The sequence below is a fragment of the Grus americana genome, chromosome 2 (genome assembly GCF_028858705.1).
Source record: "Grus americana isolate bGruAme1 chromosome 2, bGruAme1.mat, whole genome shotgun sequence".
Taxonomy (NCBI): Eukaryota; Metazoa; Chordata; class Aves; order Gruiformes; family Gruidae; genus Grus; species Grus americana.
In genome coordinates, this window is record NC_072853.1 from 71,923,340 (window position 1) to 71,942,155 (window position 18,816).

Genomic DNA, 18,816 nt, shown 5'->3' on the forward strand with positions numbered 1-18,816 from the left:
CCGTCCTCCAGAATAAGGTCCTCAAGTGGGTGTCTTTTGCTTGAATCTTTGTTCTTATTTTCCCATCTTTTAAATAGGAAGAATGCTTTTATGAGATAAGGAAAGACTATGGAATATGTTACAATTTAAAGCACTCAATTACAACAGTCTGGTACCCTGTTTAGAAAGAAAAGATAAATCTGTCTTCTGAACAGGACTTGAGTGTTGTGTAAAACAAGGTCTAGACAAAGAAAATGGAATACAACATTGTGTTCTTGGCTTATTAAGTGAGAACTTCTGTGCACTGAGTAAGACTGGGGCCATCCACAAAAATGTGGTCATTATCATGCTTATACACTAAGTCCTTTGTTTCAAGAGATATTTTTTTAAGAAATGAAGAAATTTGTTTAAGAAATCAGAACTTAATTAAATCAGAACTTAATTTTTAAGAAATTTGTTTCAGAACAAAGTGCTTCTCTTTTGCAGTCTAAATACTTTTCCTCTGGTAAACTTTTTTTATTTGCATGTGTGCAGTTTATTTCTGCTTTTAGGAGTGAGATTTAGAAGATGATGTGAAAAATTAGTTTGCTGTAATTTTTTGCATAGACAAGATGCCAAGCGAACTGGCCTGATTTTTGTTCTGTCCAGCAATTTCGTATATAAAAAATCTAGACCTAAAATGCCATACAGCTTTGCAAGCCATTTATTATGTATTAGCATGTTTAGGATTGCAGTCTTATTGAGGGGATTTTGTTTGTTTGTTTTTGTGGTTGGGTTTTTTTTAATGGAATTGGTTCACAGTGTTCCGTGGGAAAAGTTGGTTAATCTGCTCTCCACAATGCCATGGAATGGATATACTTGTTTGGTTTGGGGAAAATTATACTGTGCTTACGCTTCTGGATCTCCGTTGCCCGTGTAATTCCCTGTTCTTCTGTGACACTCACCTTGAGGGACACGTCTAGGCAGAAAGTGGGGGTGGCTAAATGGCAGCTGAGCATGTGGAGGCTGAGGGGCGGGTGGGAGTTCAAGCTGAAGTACAGGATCTTATGGCTGAAGCACAGCATCCTCCTCCTTTTTTTTCTCCCCATCCCAGTATATACTTCGAGTTTTGACAGCTGATGTGGGAGCGGAGCGCGCCGCTTTGGTGGTGACAGCAGGGGCCAGAGCAGCCCCATGTGGCGGTCAGCCATCCTTGCAGGGTACAGCTCCGGAGAACGGCATTGCTCCTAAAGACCGCTGTCACGGGAGAGCTCGTCTGCTTAAAATTGAACTCCTGGACCAACCTCAAGGGCTCGAGTTCATGTCAATTCATATTATGCGATTTCACATGCCTGATGTATTTGGAAAGCAAGCTTCTTTTTTTTAAAAAAAACCCAACCACAAAACTTTTATCAGATTAAAGTTCTTATTACTGAGAAACTTTGAACCAATGAATTAGCAGCTATTTTTATTTGTGAGTTACGTTTTTTTAAAAAACAAATTAATTCCAAGTAATTGTATCTTAAAATGTGTTAGTGTTGCAGAGTTTCACTTCTAAAGTTTTCTTGTTTTCAGAAACAAGACACTGGACAGATTTTGTTGGATATGACCTATAACCAGTTGGGTGTGACGGAGAAGGAATATTTTGGTTTACAGCAAAATGAAACTTCAGTAGATTCGCCTGTAAGTATAGTAAATAATAAATGTGTGTGCATGTATATATGTGTATACATATATGCACACATATATTCATACACCTGTATGTATACACACATATACATGCACACATCTACGCATAAATAAACAGTATTTATTTGTAAATATTTTTAATCCATCTAATAGTTTTTCATTTCACAGCGATGGCTTGAACCAAACAAACCTATTAGAAAACAGTTAAAAGGTAAGACTTGTTTTTAATATCTTGATTGTAACTGTGTAGTCTTGCTTGTCTGTGTTCTTGTGACTGGAGTAAATACATTTCTTGTAAATTAGTGTGTCCAGATGGCAGATTTTCTTTAAGAGCAGCAAGTCTTATCTCTGCCAGTCTTTTCAGCAGAGCTTTCTACATCTCTTACTGCTACCTGAGTGCTAATAAGACCTGATAGGTCACTAACGTTGATGCTGTAATATCATCTGAACCTGCCTTCTGAACAGTGTTGGACATCGTGGCCGTGAAAGCAGTACTCATATTGTGGTGCCAGTAAATCCCTCCTGACAGGGAAGATACAGAAGAGGGGTTTTGATCGAGGGAAGTGGAGCCAGTTTCGCGTATAGGTTCTGGCAATTCTTTGTCTCAAGTAGAATAAGAAAAAAATAACTTTATGCTTGTTTTTAACAAAAACTAAACAAAAAACCCCCAACACTGCACACTTCCAAGTGCGTGTGTTGTTTTAGTATGTCTTGTTTATAAACAGCTTTGGGTAGCACAGAATGCTTACCCAGAAGGACAGGCTGGCCAGCACGAGTCTGCCAGAGAGCAGATTAGGACTGAGTGACACTGTCCCAATTTGTGCTGTGAAACTTGAGCTATGTTTTTCAGCTCTCTTATTTCTACCATATGCTGTAGATTGTGTATGAATCAAAATAAAAATACATGAAGTTAACACAGTGAACTTCTGTTAATTTCTTGGTTTTATATGTAAGATAGAGTTGAGCATTATCCCAATTGAGATGCTTCAAATATGTTTCCTCCTTTTTTCTCTTCTAATACCTATGAGGCAAAGATAATTAAGTAATGCCTTTTATGTAAATTAGCATATACAAAGTACTTTAAATGAAAGCATCACAGTATTTGAGAGTATTTTCTTCTCATAGTTGCTGTTGGGGGATCAGGAGAGAGTTCTTGTGGTTTCTTTTATTGTCATGAGAAAAACGCATGAGATTTCTATGTGGTAATTTTTCCATAAATATAGAAGTAAAATCCTTGGGCTTGTTTTTCTTTAAACAAAAAATTGATTTGCTCTTCTAAAATATTGCAGGAGGTTTTCCCTGCACCCTTCGTTTTCGCGTAAGGTTTTTTATACCTGATCCTAACACACTTCAGCAAGAACAAACCAGGTAACTTCTGTTTTGGTATTTGCTTCCATGAACTAAGAATGTGTAAAGCCCTCCTTTCCCATCTCTGCAGCTTGGCAAACTATGCTTTATTAGGTAGATAACTTCATATAACTCTTTGTATTAAATGTGTTTGGAATTGACAGCTTGACACGAGGCTCATAACAAACGGTTTCTGTTATACACAGCCCACAACTCCAAAATACAGCCAGAGTATAAACTAGTACAAAGATGGCAGTTGGTTTATTTGCACCTTAGATTCTTTTTTTAAGCCCTTTGTTGCTTGAATTACTTGCCTACTGCATTTTTTCTCCTTTTTTGAACCTTTCATTAATCAGACGCAATGATTAAAGAATAGGGAAGTTCAGTGATTAAGCTGCCTGCATGCCCTAAGTCTCTGATTGGAAGTTTTGTATTAACACTGAGTTTTGAACACGTGTAGCAGATTTAATGCTGAGGGCATGGTAGGGTGGGGTTTATTTTATTTCAGGAAGAACAGATAACAGTTCTTGTTTTCTAGTTTGTCCATTACTTGTGACATGCAAAGATCTATAGCACTTCAGTTTATGGTAGACCTTTAAAATTTTCCTTTTTAACCTATATCTGAGTTTTTGAGTGATGGGTGGGGTACATGAATTGTAAGCAATTTTCAATTAACTTGTGACAAGCCTTTAATTAGATGCTAGTTTGTTCAGTGCACAGGATTTGGAATTTAGAATTCACAGGCACTCATCTGGCATTTTTGTAACATTTGTGTAACATTTTCATTGTTAATATCAGTGACTTGAGAATATTAGTAGTACAGCATGTTGTAAGCTATTCTGTGGTTTTTAACTGAAACTATTCAAAGACCTGGTCTTCATGGTTCTTAACATCCCAACTGTCCAGTATCACTATAAAGTAACATTGTCAAACACACTAATAAAAGCTAGACTGAACTCCTCATGGAGAATTATTTAAGAGCTTTTTGTCAGCATATGCTACTTGAGAAATGTCTCATCCTTCATTCAGTAGTTCCAAGATAGACTATCACAGTTTGGGGTTGGGGTTTTTCGCTTGTTTTTTTTCTGTGATTTTTTTTTTTTTTTAAAAACAGTTACATCCAAGATGAATATTTCTGGGAGAAAGAGAGCCCAGTTCTGTAATGGTTTGGTTTTTGTAGTGTTCATTGTGGTATTAATACTGTGGTCTTGGAATTGTTGTACAGACTGCCAAAGGTCTTTAAAACTGGTGTGAGAGTGGGTGTATGATTGCATATTTGCAAATGCCAGTAAGCTTTATTCATCTGTTTGTATAGTTTGCCAGGAAATCTAATAAAATAAAACTAATACATGTAACCATTTAAACTATACCTTTTAAATGTGAAGATAAATGTACATTTGTTTGTCTTCAAAAAAATCTTTTCTAGGCACTTATTCTTCCTGCAATTGAAGACTGATATTGTGGAAGGAAGGTAATAAGAATCTTCAGTTTCTCTATAATTCTTTCTAAAATAAAATTTAAAAAAACCAACAAAACAAAAAAGACTTTTTCTGAGGGTATCATTGCTATAAAAATGTACCTTGTGAAATATTGCTTTAAAAGAAAATCAAATTGCTAGGAAACGTTACAAATATTCACACAGCTCACTTAAGAACAGTTTAGAAGTCTGTTGCAAACGAGCTGTAGGAGATGCTGTGTGTCAGCAAGTACAATGCCAGCCGGAGAGATCTTTGTGCAAGGCGTGGTGTGCCAGGCGTGCTATTCCAAACGTGGGGACCTGCTGTCTGGTACGGTAATCAGGAGGGAGTAGCAAAGGGCAGTTCATGCTATCATTGCTCATGATTTCAGGGTTATATGCCCTGTATGGTGGGCATATACACAGTGGTTCCTTTCCCTGTGATTCCTGTGTGTTTGTATGTTTTAAAAAAAGAGGAAAAAGGTGGTCCCAGCTATTTGCTGGCAAGTGTAAATTGCCTTAACATGTTGGCTTTTTTCTCCTATGGAGTCAGTTTTGGTCATGAGATCAGAGCTGTCTTTCTGCTTGGCATTTGGCTAATTTTAGTGTTTGTGTCTAGTTTTAAATACACCAGACTGCAGCTATTAAAATAATGTCCAGAGCCTCATAAAAACCCTTTCTTCTTTTGCTTTCCCAATTAAGTATCCAGCAAGAACATGAGCATGTCCTTTTAGGACTAGTTACTTCCATTCACTTAAGAAGCTGTTACGCAGCAACTAGCTTTTAATGTCCAGTCCTACTGTGCTCTGGCAATCAAACTTTGTAAGAACAAAATCAGATTCTCTTTGAAGATAAATGAGTCTTCGTGTACTGAACTAATTGCAGAGACATTGTTAACGATATATTTACACAGCCTATGTCTAAACAAAAGTGTTTTCCCCTCTTTCCAGGTTGTCATGCCCTATTAATTCTGCTGTTGTCCTGGCATCGTATGCAGTACAATGTAAGTAATAACCAGTTGTTATTTTGTTAGTAAAAGTATTTGACCAACTACTGCTGTTTGGCACTGAAAAATAAGGAAAGATTTCTTTTCTTATCTTTTTTGTGTGGAATATTCAAAATGCTACAGGCGATGCTTTGTAAAGAAGGTGCAGGTTGTTAAAGCAGCCTTCAGAAAGTATAACTAGAAAAAGCATACTTGTTAGGTCTGTCAAAAAAAAAAAGTTGATACAAGAATAACATTGTTCTTATTTATGTGTGGTTGCACTGCTGACAAAAAAGGCAGGTTTTGATTGTCATTGGAAACAAAATAATGAAACTTGCTGTATGTTACAGTAGCTACAGGAAAGCATTCCAGGGCAATAAGAGATCACCTGGAGAACAGTTAAGGGGAGGTTAAACTCATGATTAAGAAACTCCAATGTTCTTATGTTTTTTCAGGGAATTTGGTTTGTTAGCTATGTAAAACTGTTGGTATCCATGAAAATCCCAAGTGACTATGAAACATTCACTTGTATGTTTAAGTATTTCATATGTTGTGCCCTTTTATTAAATGGAACTTTAACCACATTCAAGCTTAGTAAGAACGGTTGAAACCAGCACAAGTTTTCCAGAGTAGACAGAAGTCTCAGTTTTGTTGCCAAAGGAAATGTGTTCCTGCTCTTGTATCTCTGGGGCACAGGGGGGCACTCGAGGGCAGAAACACTCTGAACCTTTAGGATTGCTAAATGCAGTGTTGCTGACCCAGTTGTGCTAAAACACAAAAATATAAAAGCACACTGAAGAGTGCAAATATTTTATCACAAAGTCAACCTTAACATGATTTTAAAAATTAATTATGCCATAGGTAGTGTACCCCAAGTCCCAAAGTAATTCTTGTTTCCCCTTCAGTTTTATGACAGTTCCCTTTTTAGAGCTTTGGATAGCTACTAATGCAGTTATTTGTACTTAAGGAGAACAACAGAAGGTCAGTGAAGATTGCAGAAGGGTGCTAGTGTGTTTTAATCTTTCACTTTCCTGGTGGATTCTGGAATTTCCCATGCAGCTATTTGCCTGGTTTTCCTAACTCGTAATAGTGCTACTATTACCAGTTTTTTTTATTTTTTTTATTAAAAAAACAAACAACAAAACCTTACTTTTTTTGCTAGCTGAACACCTCTGTTGCTGGTTGTATGATACCTATATCTATTCTCTGCATTGGCAAAGAATGAAATATTAAATAGAAAGAAGTATTCCTTTAAATTTGAAAAAAAAAAAAAAGGGTTTTGTTTTTTGTTACCAGATTGTTGCAACTTACCTAAAGCTGAAGGCATAGGAAAGACCTTCTGAAATCTGAGTGTGTAGGTCTCCGTATCTAGTCATGTTTTCTAGGATTCTTGTCAAATTAAATTGTTCTAATTAGTTTTCTTTTGGTGTTTTAAGTTCTAATCGTACTTACTAAGGAGTGTTGACGTTCTTGGGTATGTGGTATCTGCTTATTAAAAAGCCACTGTCTGAAGTTGCCATGCTCTGCCTGAGCTGTTTCTTATTACTGCCACTTCTTGGTGGTTTTCAGGCTGCTCCCTCTTTCTCTAACTTCCCTTGTATGCCGAAGGGGAAATCGTTGTCTGACAAATTTATGGTTATTTATTTAAAAGGTGGAGCAGTTGTTACTGGCAGAAGGGCTGAGGCAGATGTCTTTCATCGCACATGAAGTCTGATGTTTGATATTTCTGCTCTTGCTTTTTAACTGTAGTTTTCACATGTGGCAGTTGTGTGGTTGACCTTCGCAGGTTTTGTCTGAGTTTTGCAAAGAGACAGTGGTGATGTCTGTTGTGCTGCTGGAGTGCTGCTTTTCTGTATTGCCCTTTCCACAGGTGTGTGGGTTCAGCACTGTGATTCTGAAATAAAGCTCTGACATGTTACTCCGCACTGTTGTGGCGCACACACCCTGTGTTGTCTGGTGGTGCTAAGCTACAGAGGAATACAAGTGGGTGTGAATACTGTGTCTAAATAACATGTGACTAAACTTGATTATGAATACAGTTCAGACAGTTGAAGAATAAGTTGTTTATTATCAGTAAATGTGCTTTGTGACAGAAATGATCAGTGGATTTTGAAATCCTTTTTTAAGGAGAACTTATTAAGGTGCATTTCAAATACTTTCAAAGGCATGAAGTCTGAAGGATACTCTCGTACTGAAAAAAAAAATCTAATGATAAATTATATATCTTGGTCTTTACCAGTGTAAAATGGGAATGTTGTACAGCCTATAAAATTAAATAAGGGACCTATGCAGTGTGTGTATCATATTTTATTTAAAATGTCACAAAGCTGATTTAGCACCACTTGTTTTTATCACTTTGTGTAGTAAGTTCCCATTTGCAGAACAGTATTGAAATGACTAACTATTGGTATGTAAGAAGTCCCATGGGTTTGGTGGGAATCTGCTCTTATGTGCGTAAATCCTTTGCTGGGTTAGGACTTGAATCTGAAGCACAGCAACAAAGCCAACAAAAGATGTTATGAATACTTTTAAGCTTTCTTTTTCCTGAGCATCACTTGCTCAGTAATTCATTATGATGGAGTCTTTCTCTTACCTCTTGTGATATTGTTCCCCTCTCAGCTCTGTTTTGAGAACCAGGAGATTTCTCTAGCATGCTGCTGTCTAGCTCTGGGAGTTTGTTCAGGAAGGGGCTGACTGATTGCTTGGGATTCAAATGGGCTTCAACCTCTTCTAAGAAAAGGAAGGCTGGCAAGGGTGAGGATTCGAGGAAAGCTGAGCTTAGTGTGCAAGCCCCTCGGGAACTAGGCATAAGAGGGTGTTAGAATTTTGGGAACACTAGAAGGCTGAGATCCCAGAGGAGAAGATGGACTGTAAGATTTAGAGGAACATCAACAGCAGCCCCACAGTGAGAGTCACACCACATAATTCCCCCGTCAACTTCCTACCTGACTCTTCTAACTTGCATTCATTTTGCCCCTCTCTCTTTTTATAGAAATTACATTGAAACCTCTGACTTCCTAATTTATGGAAACCTGCCTCTTTTCATAGCTAGCATTTGGGGATTTTTCCCCGCCTATGCTTTTTTGAAGTGAAATAGTGCTCAAAAGGACATCACGTATACTGAGAGATTTGCTCAGAGGTCAGTCAGGTTCCTGCTACTCTTCAGGGCACCTGTAGCCCTTATGCCTGTGACTCAGAATCAGACTGGATGAACAAAGAAATTTGACCCGAATTTCCAGTCTTTGAAATTATTTACCAGATGTGTTGGGTAGTCTGAGGATTCTGTGCAGGTCCCATCTGCTCTTCCGAAGCCTGCAGCAATGCTGTTCAGTTACAGGTACCTTTTATCGTGTCTCACAGTAGCTGCCATCAGCAGTACCAGTATGTTATCTGTGTGACAGTGATGAAACTCCCAATACAAGAAGCTGGAGACGTTAATTGACATACATGCCCATTTTCTTCTACATGGTTCACTGTGGTTCGTGATTGCCTGCTCTTGAGCTTGCTAGCATCTCTTTGTACAACAGCTCTTCTAAGACTGTCCTGACAGTTTATATACAACATATCCCCAGCTGTTTCGGACTGTTTTCCCTTAATTATATGTTACGATTGTGCTAGGCAATTCAGAGGCCACTTCAGGAGTTCATTACTTCAAGTATTGTTTGTCTGGAGTTTTTCTGCTATGCCACAAATGATTTTCTGAGTCTGTAACACTTCAAAGTACAGTGCTGTAATCTCTGGAGTGGAGAACCCCAGATTGGGATATTGGCCAGTGCTGTAGCTGAAGGAGCTGACTTTTTACAGTGTCTCATAGACTTGTTACTATACTTCTGTATTCTCAAGGTGGATGAACCTATTAAATGTTTTTGTGTAGCATAACTAAAAAGGGGAAAATAATTACCCAAGGTCAAAGTCCATTATTACCCAAGGTCAGTATTATACTCATGATAATTAGTGATGAATACTGAGAGACAACATACGTGACAGAAGATCAGAGTAGTTTCAGAATGCATTATTTCTGCAAAACCTCTTAATGTTTTGGGAGTACTGATAACTATTCCCTTAAGTCTTTTATCCTCATTCTTTTTCAAAATGAATACTCTTTGTACTTTGGATTATGCTTTGCTTTTCTCAGTACCTTTTCTGATTGTGACTGTATGGTTTCTGAAGTACATGTTGTATTTGAGATGCAGAAATAGCAACTCAATATAACATATGTTTGAATTTTTTTCCTTGTGATTTTTTTGTTGTTTAACTGTGGCTGGGTTTTGAGCTGCTCATTTTTATTTTTTTATTTTTTTTAATAAAAGGTAATACAATGACTGACTCATTTTTTCATTCTGGAGTGTTAATAGATCGCTTGGAGACCACCATTGTGTACATATAGTTGGCATTTTTTTCTACAAATGTTCCTTTGGTTTTATTAATGTTTGATTTCTCATTCTGTCTTACCATGAAGTGACTAGCTGTCATAAGTGATCATAAGCAGCTATTTACAGCCATGTCTAGATTGAACCTTTTTTTTAAGGATTCTCAAATGTGAAGCATTATTTCCTTTTACAGAACAGTTTAGTTTTATCCACATGATAGGTAGTTCTATTTGTCCGGTATGGGCATCATGCGTACTTATTCAGCGGTCAAGTAGATTAGAATTCATGCTCTCATCCTTATTTGGATACAGGTTTCACAGGTGTCGAAACACCTTTCCTTCTCTCAACATCCACTTTTGGTGGTTTTAGTCCTTTTTGGAGTCTCTCTCTGATAACCATTTTCAACACAGTGTCTTTAATCTCTATATCTACATTCAGTTAGCTCATTTCAATGCTCCTTTGTAGTCTCTCTTTAAGTATTTACATTTTTATGTTGGTTCTTTGAAACTGAATTCTGCTGTAGTGGATTATTTTCTGATGCCAGAAGCATTTTCATACCTGAATACTTCATAGTTACTTTTGAGAAACAGTAACTGCTTTAGTTTATGCTATGCAGTACATCATCTTTCTTCTGTTCTCTATTTTTGCCAAGAAGCTATCACTTAAAATATCAAAACTGATTGAACTGTGCTGATTAGGAAGTATCTTTTCTTTTTGTACCTCAGTGTTCATATGAAGATAAATTTATCATTAGCCTTTAATATTATATTTCAGTTTCATCTCAGCACATCAGTCATTATTGCTGTCCAAATTTGGAGACTAGTCCTGTGACTCTAACTATATTTTAATCCTAGGTTTCAGTGTTATACCTGAGGATTTTTATTCCTTGATAAAAGTTAAATTAGTTATATAATGCGTATGCTAGACTTGTCCCATTGTTTGGTTATTTTCTGTTTCACTGGGAACCTGATCTGCTTATGTAATTATCCTCTTTTAAAACCAGGCGACTGAGTTCACTCTTGTGCTTTACTCATGTCACCTAAAATATTCAATCCTGCAAAAAGTTAAGAATTCCATGTGAAACTACTTGATTTTTTATTTTTTTTCTGGTACGCTTTTCAGGTCTTTAGAAAGTTGATATTAAACCTATTTTCAAGGACTAGCTTTTGTAGGCATTCCTTTGAACCCATTTGTCTATATTATCTATAACTGATTTACCATCAAGCTTAGCGAATGAACCATTCATACACTTGCCTGCTGACATCTGTGGTTATTTGGAATGCCCATATGCAAAAATAGGTTCTGGTGCTATTACTTTGTATGCAAACTTTTTAATTAATGTTTACAAGCAACCTCTGTAGAATTGGAGACCAACACGTCTTCTGTACCTTGAAGGTTATCACATAGATGGGAAGCAGAGATCAGTCACCCTTTAAGTTATACAAAGCTGAAGGCTTATCTTTTCTACCATTGTTTTCTGGGGCTGCCCGTGGAAATTGGGCCAGATTGAAATGATGGTATTTGGGTACCATTAGCATTCAAAAACAATAACAAAATTAGTTTCTAAAACTGGAACCAAACAAATAATTTTCTTGGTTGTGTAGCAGAAAGCTCAGATGTAAAAAATAACTTCATGTAAGAACCACAGGCAAATGTATCTTGGCAGGGGCTTCTTTAAAGTCAGATCAGGTTGGTCAGGGCCTTTCCAGTTCAGTTTTGCATTTCCGATGCTGAAATTTCTCTTGTCTGTCATCCTTTTCATTTGTAACTCAAGAAAAAAGTCTGGTTCTGTTTTTCTTGCACTGTCTCTTTGGGGTAGTGGAAGACAGAAAGGAGATCAGTGCTGCCTTTCCCTAACATGTAAGCTGACTGACCAATGGTTTCTTGGAAGAAACCACTGAATAAAGGAAACCTCAGTAATTATTGTAAGGAGTTGTAGGCATCAATGGCTTTTTTGCTTCCATATATATCCCTCTATAAAGCTCTCATTTATTTCTCTCTCTCTCTTCTCTTTCCCCCCCCCCCCCCTTAATGCAGCAAGATATCTGGTACTCAAGCTTCTCTTTCTAGGACAGATGCATGTGTACTTGTAAAATTCCTGTTGAAATCTATCAGTGCTACATAAATACACTTGTTCTTGGTCTTCCCTTCCTCTGTATCTGAATTTTAAAAAAATGTGTCAGTTTTTTTCATTTTAATTTGTCCTCTTCTTTGATGCCTTCCTGCATAAAAGTCTTCTCCTGCCACGAGACAGAGACAAAACTATATACCCACCACATTGTTCTAACGGAACAAATTCTTTTTACAAAGTCTGAAGAAAAGATGACTTGTTTAGGCTTCAATAAGGCATAGGCAGTTCGTATCCTGTGTAAACATATACGATCTCAAGATTTTTAATTGTTTTTCAAGCATTTATAAATTCTTACTCTATTGAGATCTTGTACAACTACTGTTTTCGTAGATCAACATGGGACTTCACCCATGGAAAATTATTGTGTGGCTACTTGGCTACTACACTAGTCTTTTACTAAGAGCTGTAAAACAAATGTCTTCTTTTTATTGAATGTGGCCTTCTAAATGAATGGTCCATCATGTTTGCTTCTTTAAAGCCTTTCATATTAGATATAGTACTCTAAAATACAAGAATCTATTACTCAGCTGTTTGGGTTTTTTAACTCCTCCTTGGTTCCAGTTTCTTCCATTTTACTCTATATTCTTATCCAGTTATAATGAATTAAAGAGCAACAGTTGGCTAGAATGGAGAAAGGTAAAAATAGGCTTCTTTTAATTCTAACTTTACCCTCATTGAATCAGTATCTGCTGGCTCATGTGAGCAGAAGCTATTTCAGGAGAAACTCAGATTAGAAATAGGTCTTTAATGTTTCCTGCCCCTCTGCTGTCTTCTGGAGGAATCCAGTAAAGAGGTAGAAACCTCATGGGTTTTTCTTCTTACTGAGGTCTTGATATGCCCTAACTTTTTCTTTTCCTACTTGGATAATTAAATCCTGCACAAGATCACTAGTATTCCAAGATGTCTGCTAATCAGCATTTATAGTTTCTCTTCAACTGTGACAGTTGGCTGAGGAGTTGGAGAAGCAAGTAGTACTCTAAACTGCTCCCCTTGTTGACATGACCTCAGGTAGCTAGGAGAAAGAAGAATGACCAGAGCAACCTTCATATTTGGAAGATGAACAAGAAGACTCTACCTCATAATGTATGAAGGAACAGCAGTTGCCCTCTTTAGAGAAGGTAAAACTACAGTAAAAATATTTTTACCTAATGCAAATACAATTCAAGTGGACAATTATGTTGTCTTATTCCTGGCAATCTGGTCTCTTCCCATTGACAAGGATGTAATTCAAGCTAGCTGCAGCAAACCTTAAAAATGTAGACTGTATTTCATAGAAAAGATGGATTATGTTAATGGCTAATAAAGGAAAAAAAGCCTTCAATCAACTACTGTCATCTATGAAATTGTGTGTTTTATTTTTACAGTTATTAACACACCTACTTTATTCAAAAAGTTTTTATTTTTTGTTTTTATCGTTATTGCCTTAGCTTTAGTCTTGGCAGAGACTTGGACTTTTGTTACTATAAAGGTATTCTTAAAAATTATTTCAGTTTCTTGTTATACTTCTGGATCTTCTGTCTTGTGGGTTTGTTTGTTTGTTTTGTTTTCTTCTTCAGAGATATATTATTTGACAGATGTGTTCAAATATGTGTTTTGGTTCTAATGGTCAATATTTAGTCTTTTGCCAGCCATTTTGCTAACTAATTTAAAATTCAGCCTACCTTTAAAAAGAAATTGCTAAGCATTGCAGGAACATGTGCATTCAAAATAAATTACTGTTTATCATACTACTTTTTTTATTTAAATATTTCCCTTGATGCTGACAATTAGGTGTGCAATTAGGCTAACTATGTTAGCCTCTGATCGATTTTGGCTGGGAATTGTTTTATATCACAGTGGTTCCATTTTCTAGGCCATAAAAATCATGCTTTTTAATATGTAAGTGGCAAATATTAGTTATCCCCTGCATTACAGAAACTCCGTAGTTATTGTAGCTCTAAGTTATTTCTGAAGTCACCAACTTCCCTTTCTCCCCTCAACCTGAATCGTTTAAATGACTCTTTTATACTCTGCATTTTCTGGAAAATAATGGTAATAATGTTGTTCCTAAAAGTATGCTCTCTAACTTTGATTTAGTTGAGAGGCTTTCTATGCTGAATTGTTTGCAGTCTATACAAGTACTTTCTTTTATGTTTATTTACAAGTCATGCAAATCACTTCTGGGAAGCTTAGGGAAAAGGCAGATTAGTACAGATTCTAGTGATTTGCTTAAACATACCAGCGTTTTCAGAGTTTAGTCTCTTCAACTATTTCATGAAAACACAGATTTCATGAAATATGGGGTTTGAATTACTTCCTTAATTGAAACTAGGTAAATTTGTGGCAAATAGGCAAGTACTTTATTTGCAGCAACCTCCCTGCTGCCCCAAACCTTGCATCTTTGTAAAAAAGGTTTCCAGGATATAAACTTATGAAGACCTAGCTTTTAAAGAAAACTTGCATAGACTGAGGCTGTAAACTTATGGTCATTTATACTTTCATTTATTTTCAGATATATTGCAAACTGTGAATAAGAATTAGCTTTTATCTAGTAACTATTGAAAAATATCTACTAATTAGTATAGTTTTTTGAAGGGATAAAGTTTTAGTGATTTTTTTTTTTTTTTTTAGTTTATTTGGCTGTAAATGTATATTTACTTTTGGTAATAGCTTGGTAGCGCTATGTGTAAATCAGCAGTTATTTCTTGTGCTTTGTTAAGTAACTCATGTTCAGCTGAGGCAAGATTAACAATAAAATTGTTAGGAAAGAGCCACAGTTGGTAGTCTGAACAATTTTTACCTGACTGTGAAGAATAGCTGTTTTCTAAGTGACAGATCTTGTTGAAGACTTCTAGTATGTTATAGTCAAGTAAATGTATGTCCATTGATTTCATTTGCTATCTCTTACTGAAGCAGTTTGGTTTCCTCTAACATTACAGTACTCCATGTCTGTGCCAACATGGCATGTAAGGCCTGTCTGGTGGTGTTACAGCTTGTGATGCAAAAGTGGGGCTATATAAGTAACTAACTGAAGTACTGAATCATTCAGTGCCTAAAATTATAGTTATGGTACGTGTATTTTAAAAAAAATCTTTTTTTTGCTGATGTCATAGAGTTCCCTGTGTTCAACGGTGCTTGACTTTTGGGAAATAATTCGTAATTCCTGCATTTCCACATATGTGCACGTGTTTTAATGAGGAGAAGGAATTCCTTCTAAATAATAATCAATTAACTATGAAAACTTGTGTATATGTTTCTTGTTTCCTAACAGCACAACTTGGAGACTATAACGCTTCAGTACATCATTCAGGATATCTGTCAAATTACAACTTTATACCCGAGCAGAACAAAGATTTTCTTACCAAAGTAGAATCACTACATGAGCAACACAGGTAATGCTAACTTTTAGTTCTCTCTCACGTCCTGAGTTTTTAAAGGAAGAAAAAAAAAAAAAAAAGATGCCAAAAGGAAGACTCACGTTCTTAGTAGTTTCAGCACAACAGACAGTTTTACTTCAGGTGAAATACTTGGTTTTATCATGTAGGTGCTGAACTAGTATTCAGAGTATGATGCCAGTGTGTTAAAATGTTTAAATACATTTCTAGCTATAACAACCAGTAGATCAGTTAGCATTATAAATGATTAATGGCAACCATCTAGAACACTATACTGGATGTTAGGGGGTTTTTTGGATCAAGGGCACTTGACCATTTGTCAAATCCTATAGATTTTTTGTCTATTTATGGAAAAAAAAAAACCCCGACCATGAACCGCTTCAATTAACATTGTGCTTTGTCGCCACTCACCTGAGTGTAATATAAACTCTACAACAGACTATTCCAGTCAGTCTGCTGCCAATTATTCTTTTTGACCCTGCTGATTTGTCTCTTGTAAGACTGCAACTTTAGAATTAGTGGTGTTGATCAGATACTCACAGCCTGAATGCAAATACGCCAACCTAAGAAATTGTGAGTATTTGAGCAAATGAAATCCAAATCTCTATGGACTTGTTCTCTCTGTCTGTATCTTTACTGCTGCAGAGCTGGTTCCCCACTTTCCTAGTTTCTTTGATTTATACCCTGAAATATCTCCATTTTCATCTCCTCCTGATATTCCTTGACTTTTTTTTCTTTTTTGTCATCTTTCAGTACTGTCACCTCTCCCTCTTGTTTCTTTACTACTTTACTGCTAGCGGGTGTAGCGAGTAGATCTGAACTTCATGTGTGCTGCCTAGCAGTCCGGAACACACGCGCACATTACTTTGTCATTTCTGGGGCGAAAGAGAAATAACCACTGAACTCCACCTGCAGCTATTCCCTCTTTGTAGGTACTGATCTGGACTACTTTCCAGCAGTTCGTGTTCAGGAACGTAACAGCTGAGGCCTCTACTCCTTCCAATTAACTTGCAGTTTCTGGTAGGCTCAGAAGTTTTCTAGAGGGGAAATTGTAGACAGGCACGAATAAATCTGCAAGCCCTTAAGAAGCAATCGTCTTGAAGACCACTGAGGGAAGATTCTGAAGACTCTTGAAGTGATTGGGTTGAACTCGTGTATTTAGGGCTATCATAGCCAGAGATATAAAACTGGTTATGTCCTGCAGAGAAAAGACTAGAAGTTACGACTGGTCCAGAAAAAGGTGTGGTGAGGTCTGTTGGAAAGATTCCTTTATTTTCTGAGTCCTTTTAGTGAAATCGATGATTTCATTGACTGCTTTTGGTACAGTGAAGCCTTGATGACTGAGAAGTTTAACTGCTGTATTTTAATTCACATAGGTCATGATAATAGAAGTTCTGAATAAAAATACTTGAGTAGACTGGATTGGGAAAAATTTTTCTTTATTGTTTTAACACCTTTTTTTTTTTTTTTTTTTTTTGAAATTTAGCTCTCCAGGCCTATTTATTTTGGAATGCAGGGAGAGGCAGACACATTATTGTATATCCTGGCAGTATTTCTTGCATACTCCTTTGGCATTCATAGTGAATATTTATGTCTGAGACGTGGTTTTAACACACTTGACGTGTATAGTTCTGGTGTTCACCAGGCCTTCTGAGAATGAAAGATAGAAAGGGAGAATTTCTTCTTACAGTTTGTGGAGAACAGTGTTGTTTTGGAATGAGATTTCTGCTGATCTGGAGTAAACAATATTTGCTGTGGACCATACATGATATCTGTAAATTATTACCCCTTTTAAATTAGCATTCTGAGACTACAGGATTGCAAAGCCAGCCCTATAAACATCTTTTTTTTTTTTTTTCCATTCTTTAGTGTCTATCCTTTAGGAAACTTTCACAAAGGAAGAATAAAAGGCTGGAATTGCTGAAACACAATACATACTTGAGAAGCTATGTTATGTCTTGTATGTTGTAGCTGAATGCAAGATTTTTTTATCTGGTTTTTATGTTGTTTTTCAAAATCTGAGAAAGTAGTTCTATGAACATGTTCGTATCAGACACTATTCAGTGGACAGTAAGTAGCTGTAGAGAAAGCAACTGCTGTCATATTGAACTGGTAGAGCTCCACAAGTCTTCCTTCTGTTTTTATTCCTAAATCCATAGGGGGAATTTTTCTGTATGTTTGTTCTAACAAGGTTTTCTTACTGGTTTTTGCATAGTACATTAGCAGCCTGAAGTCTTAGGATGTGGATATTATCCAAATCAGTAATGTTTTTGTAGTGCTTGCTACATTTACCCATCAGTTTGAGGAGAAGGATGCATTTGAAACTTCATATGATGCTTATATTCCAGACGGTATTTGTTAGCCCTTGGGTATTAACAGCTATAAAAATTGGTAGGAGACACCAAGACCAGTTTCCTCGTGCCTGTTTATCTTGCCAAGTAACTACCACCTGCTTAGGGACCTCAAGGTTTCATTTTATCTCTAATTGAGTAGGGAGGTGTAACAGCAAGAAAAAAGACTTTAATCTGTGCTGAGATACTTTTTCTTGTTGGCCCTTCAAGACACAAGGCTTGACTGGTCTGGTGCGGACAGTGTGTGCAAATGGAGAATGAAAATTTGCAGACATATCTTGTTGGTATGCAACAGACTTTCCCCATCTTTCTGAACAAAGTTCTTGATCAAAATTTAAAAAATTAAAATAATATACTCTTGCAAACAAATTCAGCATCCTGTTGGCTAAAGAAGTCATTTTGTGTTTTTTTTCTTTGTGACACAATGAAAGAGATAAGGTCTACTAATGCTTTTCAAAACTCAAGTGACAGTTGTCACCATAGATGTAGGTCTGAGTAAGCAGTTTATCTCAGGATGGTGACAAACAGCTCTTTTTTTTTCTTTGCTCTTTTTTCCAATATTGTGACATCCTCAAGCCACACTGCTGGCAATGGCTTTCCACTTCAAGGTAATTTTCAGTTTCATGAAGATTGATGTAGTATTTCCTAGAGTGGCTGTTTCAGGGCATAGTATTTCAATGGCCTGGAATTTGAAAGGATGGATGTTAATTGGAAGTAATAGATGTCTGCCTTTTGAGGTGAAGCCTCTTTTAAAAATAAGAATTGCTGCCTTATGAGGAATGCCTTTGGATCTGGAGTTCTTAACACAATGCTATGTCAGCTTTTTAGAGGTTGTATTTGAAGTGCATTTGATGAATGTAATTTTATGTGTGTTGGTTTGGACGCTCACCTAACAAAGAGTTGCAGATACAATAGGATGGTATTGGATGTCTTTTCTACTTAGATAGGTGTAGATATTACATGCATTCCTCGGCCTCTATTCTTGCAGTTACTTGAACACGCTGCAGTGCCTGAATCGCTGGTCTGCGCTGTGAGCCCGAGATCGCTGTGGGCACAGCACAACGTCAATAGGCTATGGCATTTTCCCGGTTAGAGCTGCCTCTTGTCTGATCGGTTCTCGACTAGTCTTCACCCTGCAATTTCTTGGAAGGGGCT

General features: G+C 36.8%; 1 protein-coding gene across 3 annotated transcripts in view; it reads left to right on the plus strand.

Annotated features, from left to right (window-relative positions):
* PTPN3 (protein tyrosine phosphatase non-receptor type 3) overlaps positions 1–18,816 on the plus strand; it is a 178,691-nt gene that overhangs the window by 84,478 nt on the left and 75,397 nt on the right. For 2 of the 3 annotated variants that reach the window (XM_054817306.1, XM_054817308.1), the window contains exons 3-8: positions 1,534–1,641; positions 1,801–1,858; positions 2,937–3,015; positions 4,421–4,465; positions 5,401–5,453; positions 15,187–15,307. In XM_054817306.1, coding sequence (XP_054673281.1) covers positions 1,534–1,641; positions 1,801–1,858; positions 2,937–3,015; positions 4,421–4,465; positions 5,401–5,453; positions 15,187–15,307 — 464 coding nt within the window. The remainder of the gene's footprint in view (positions 1–1,533; positions 1,642–1,800; positions 1,859–2,936; positions 3,016–4,420; positions 4,466–5,400; positions 5,454–15,186; positions 15,308–18,816) is intronic. The other variant, XM_054817305.1, reaches the window with a different exon arrangement.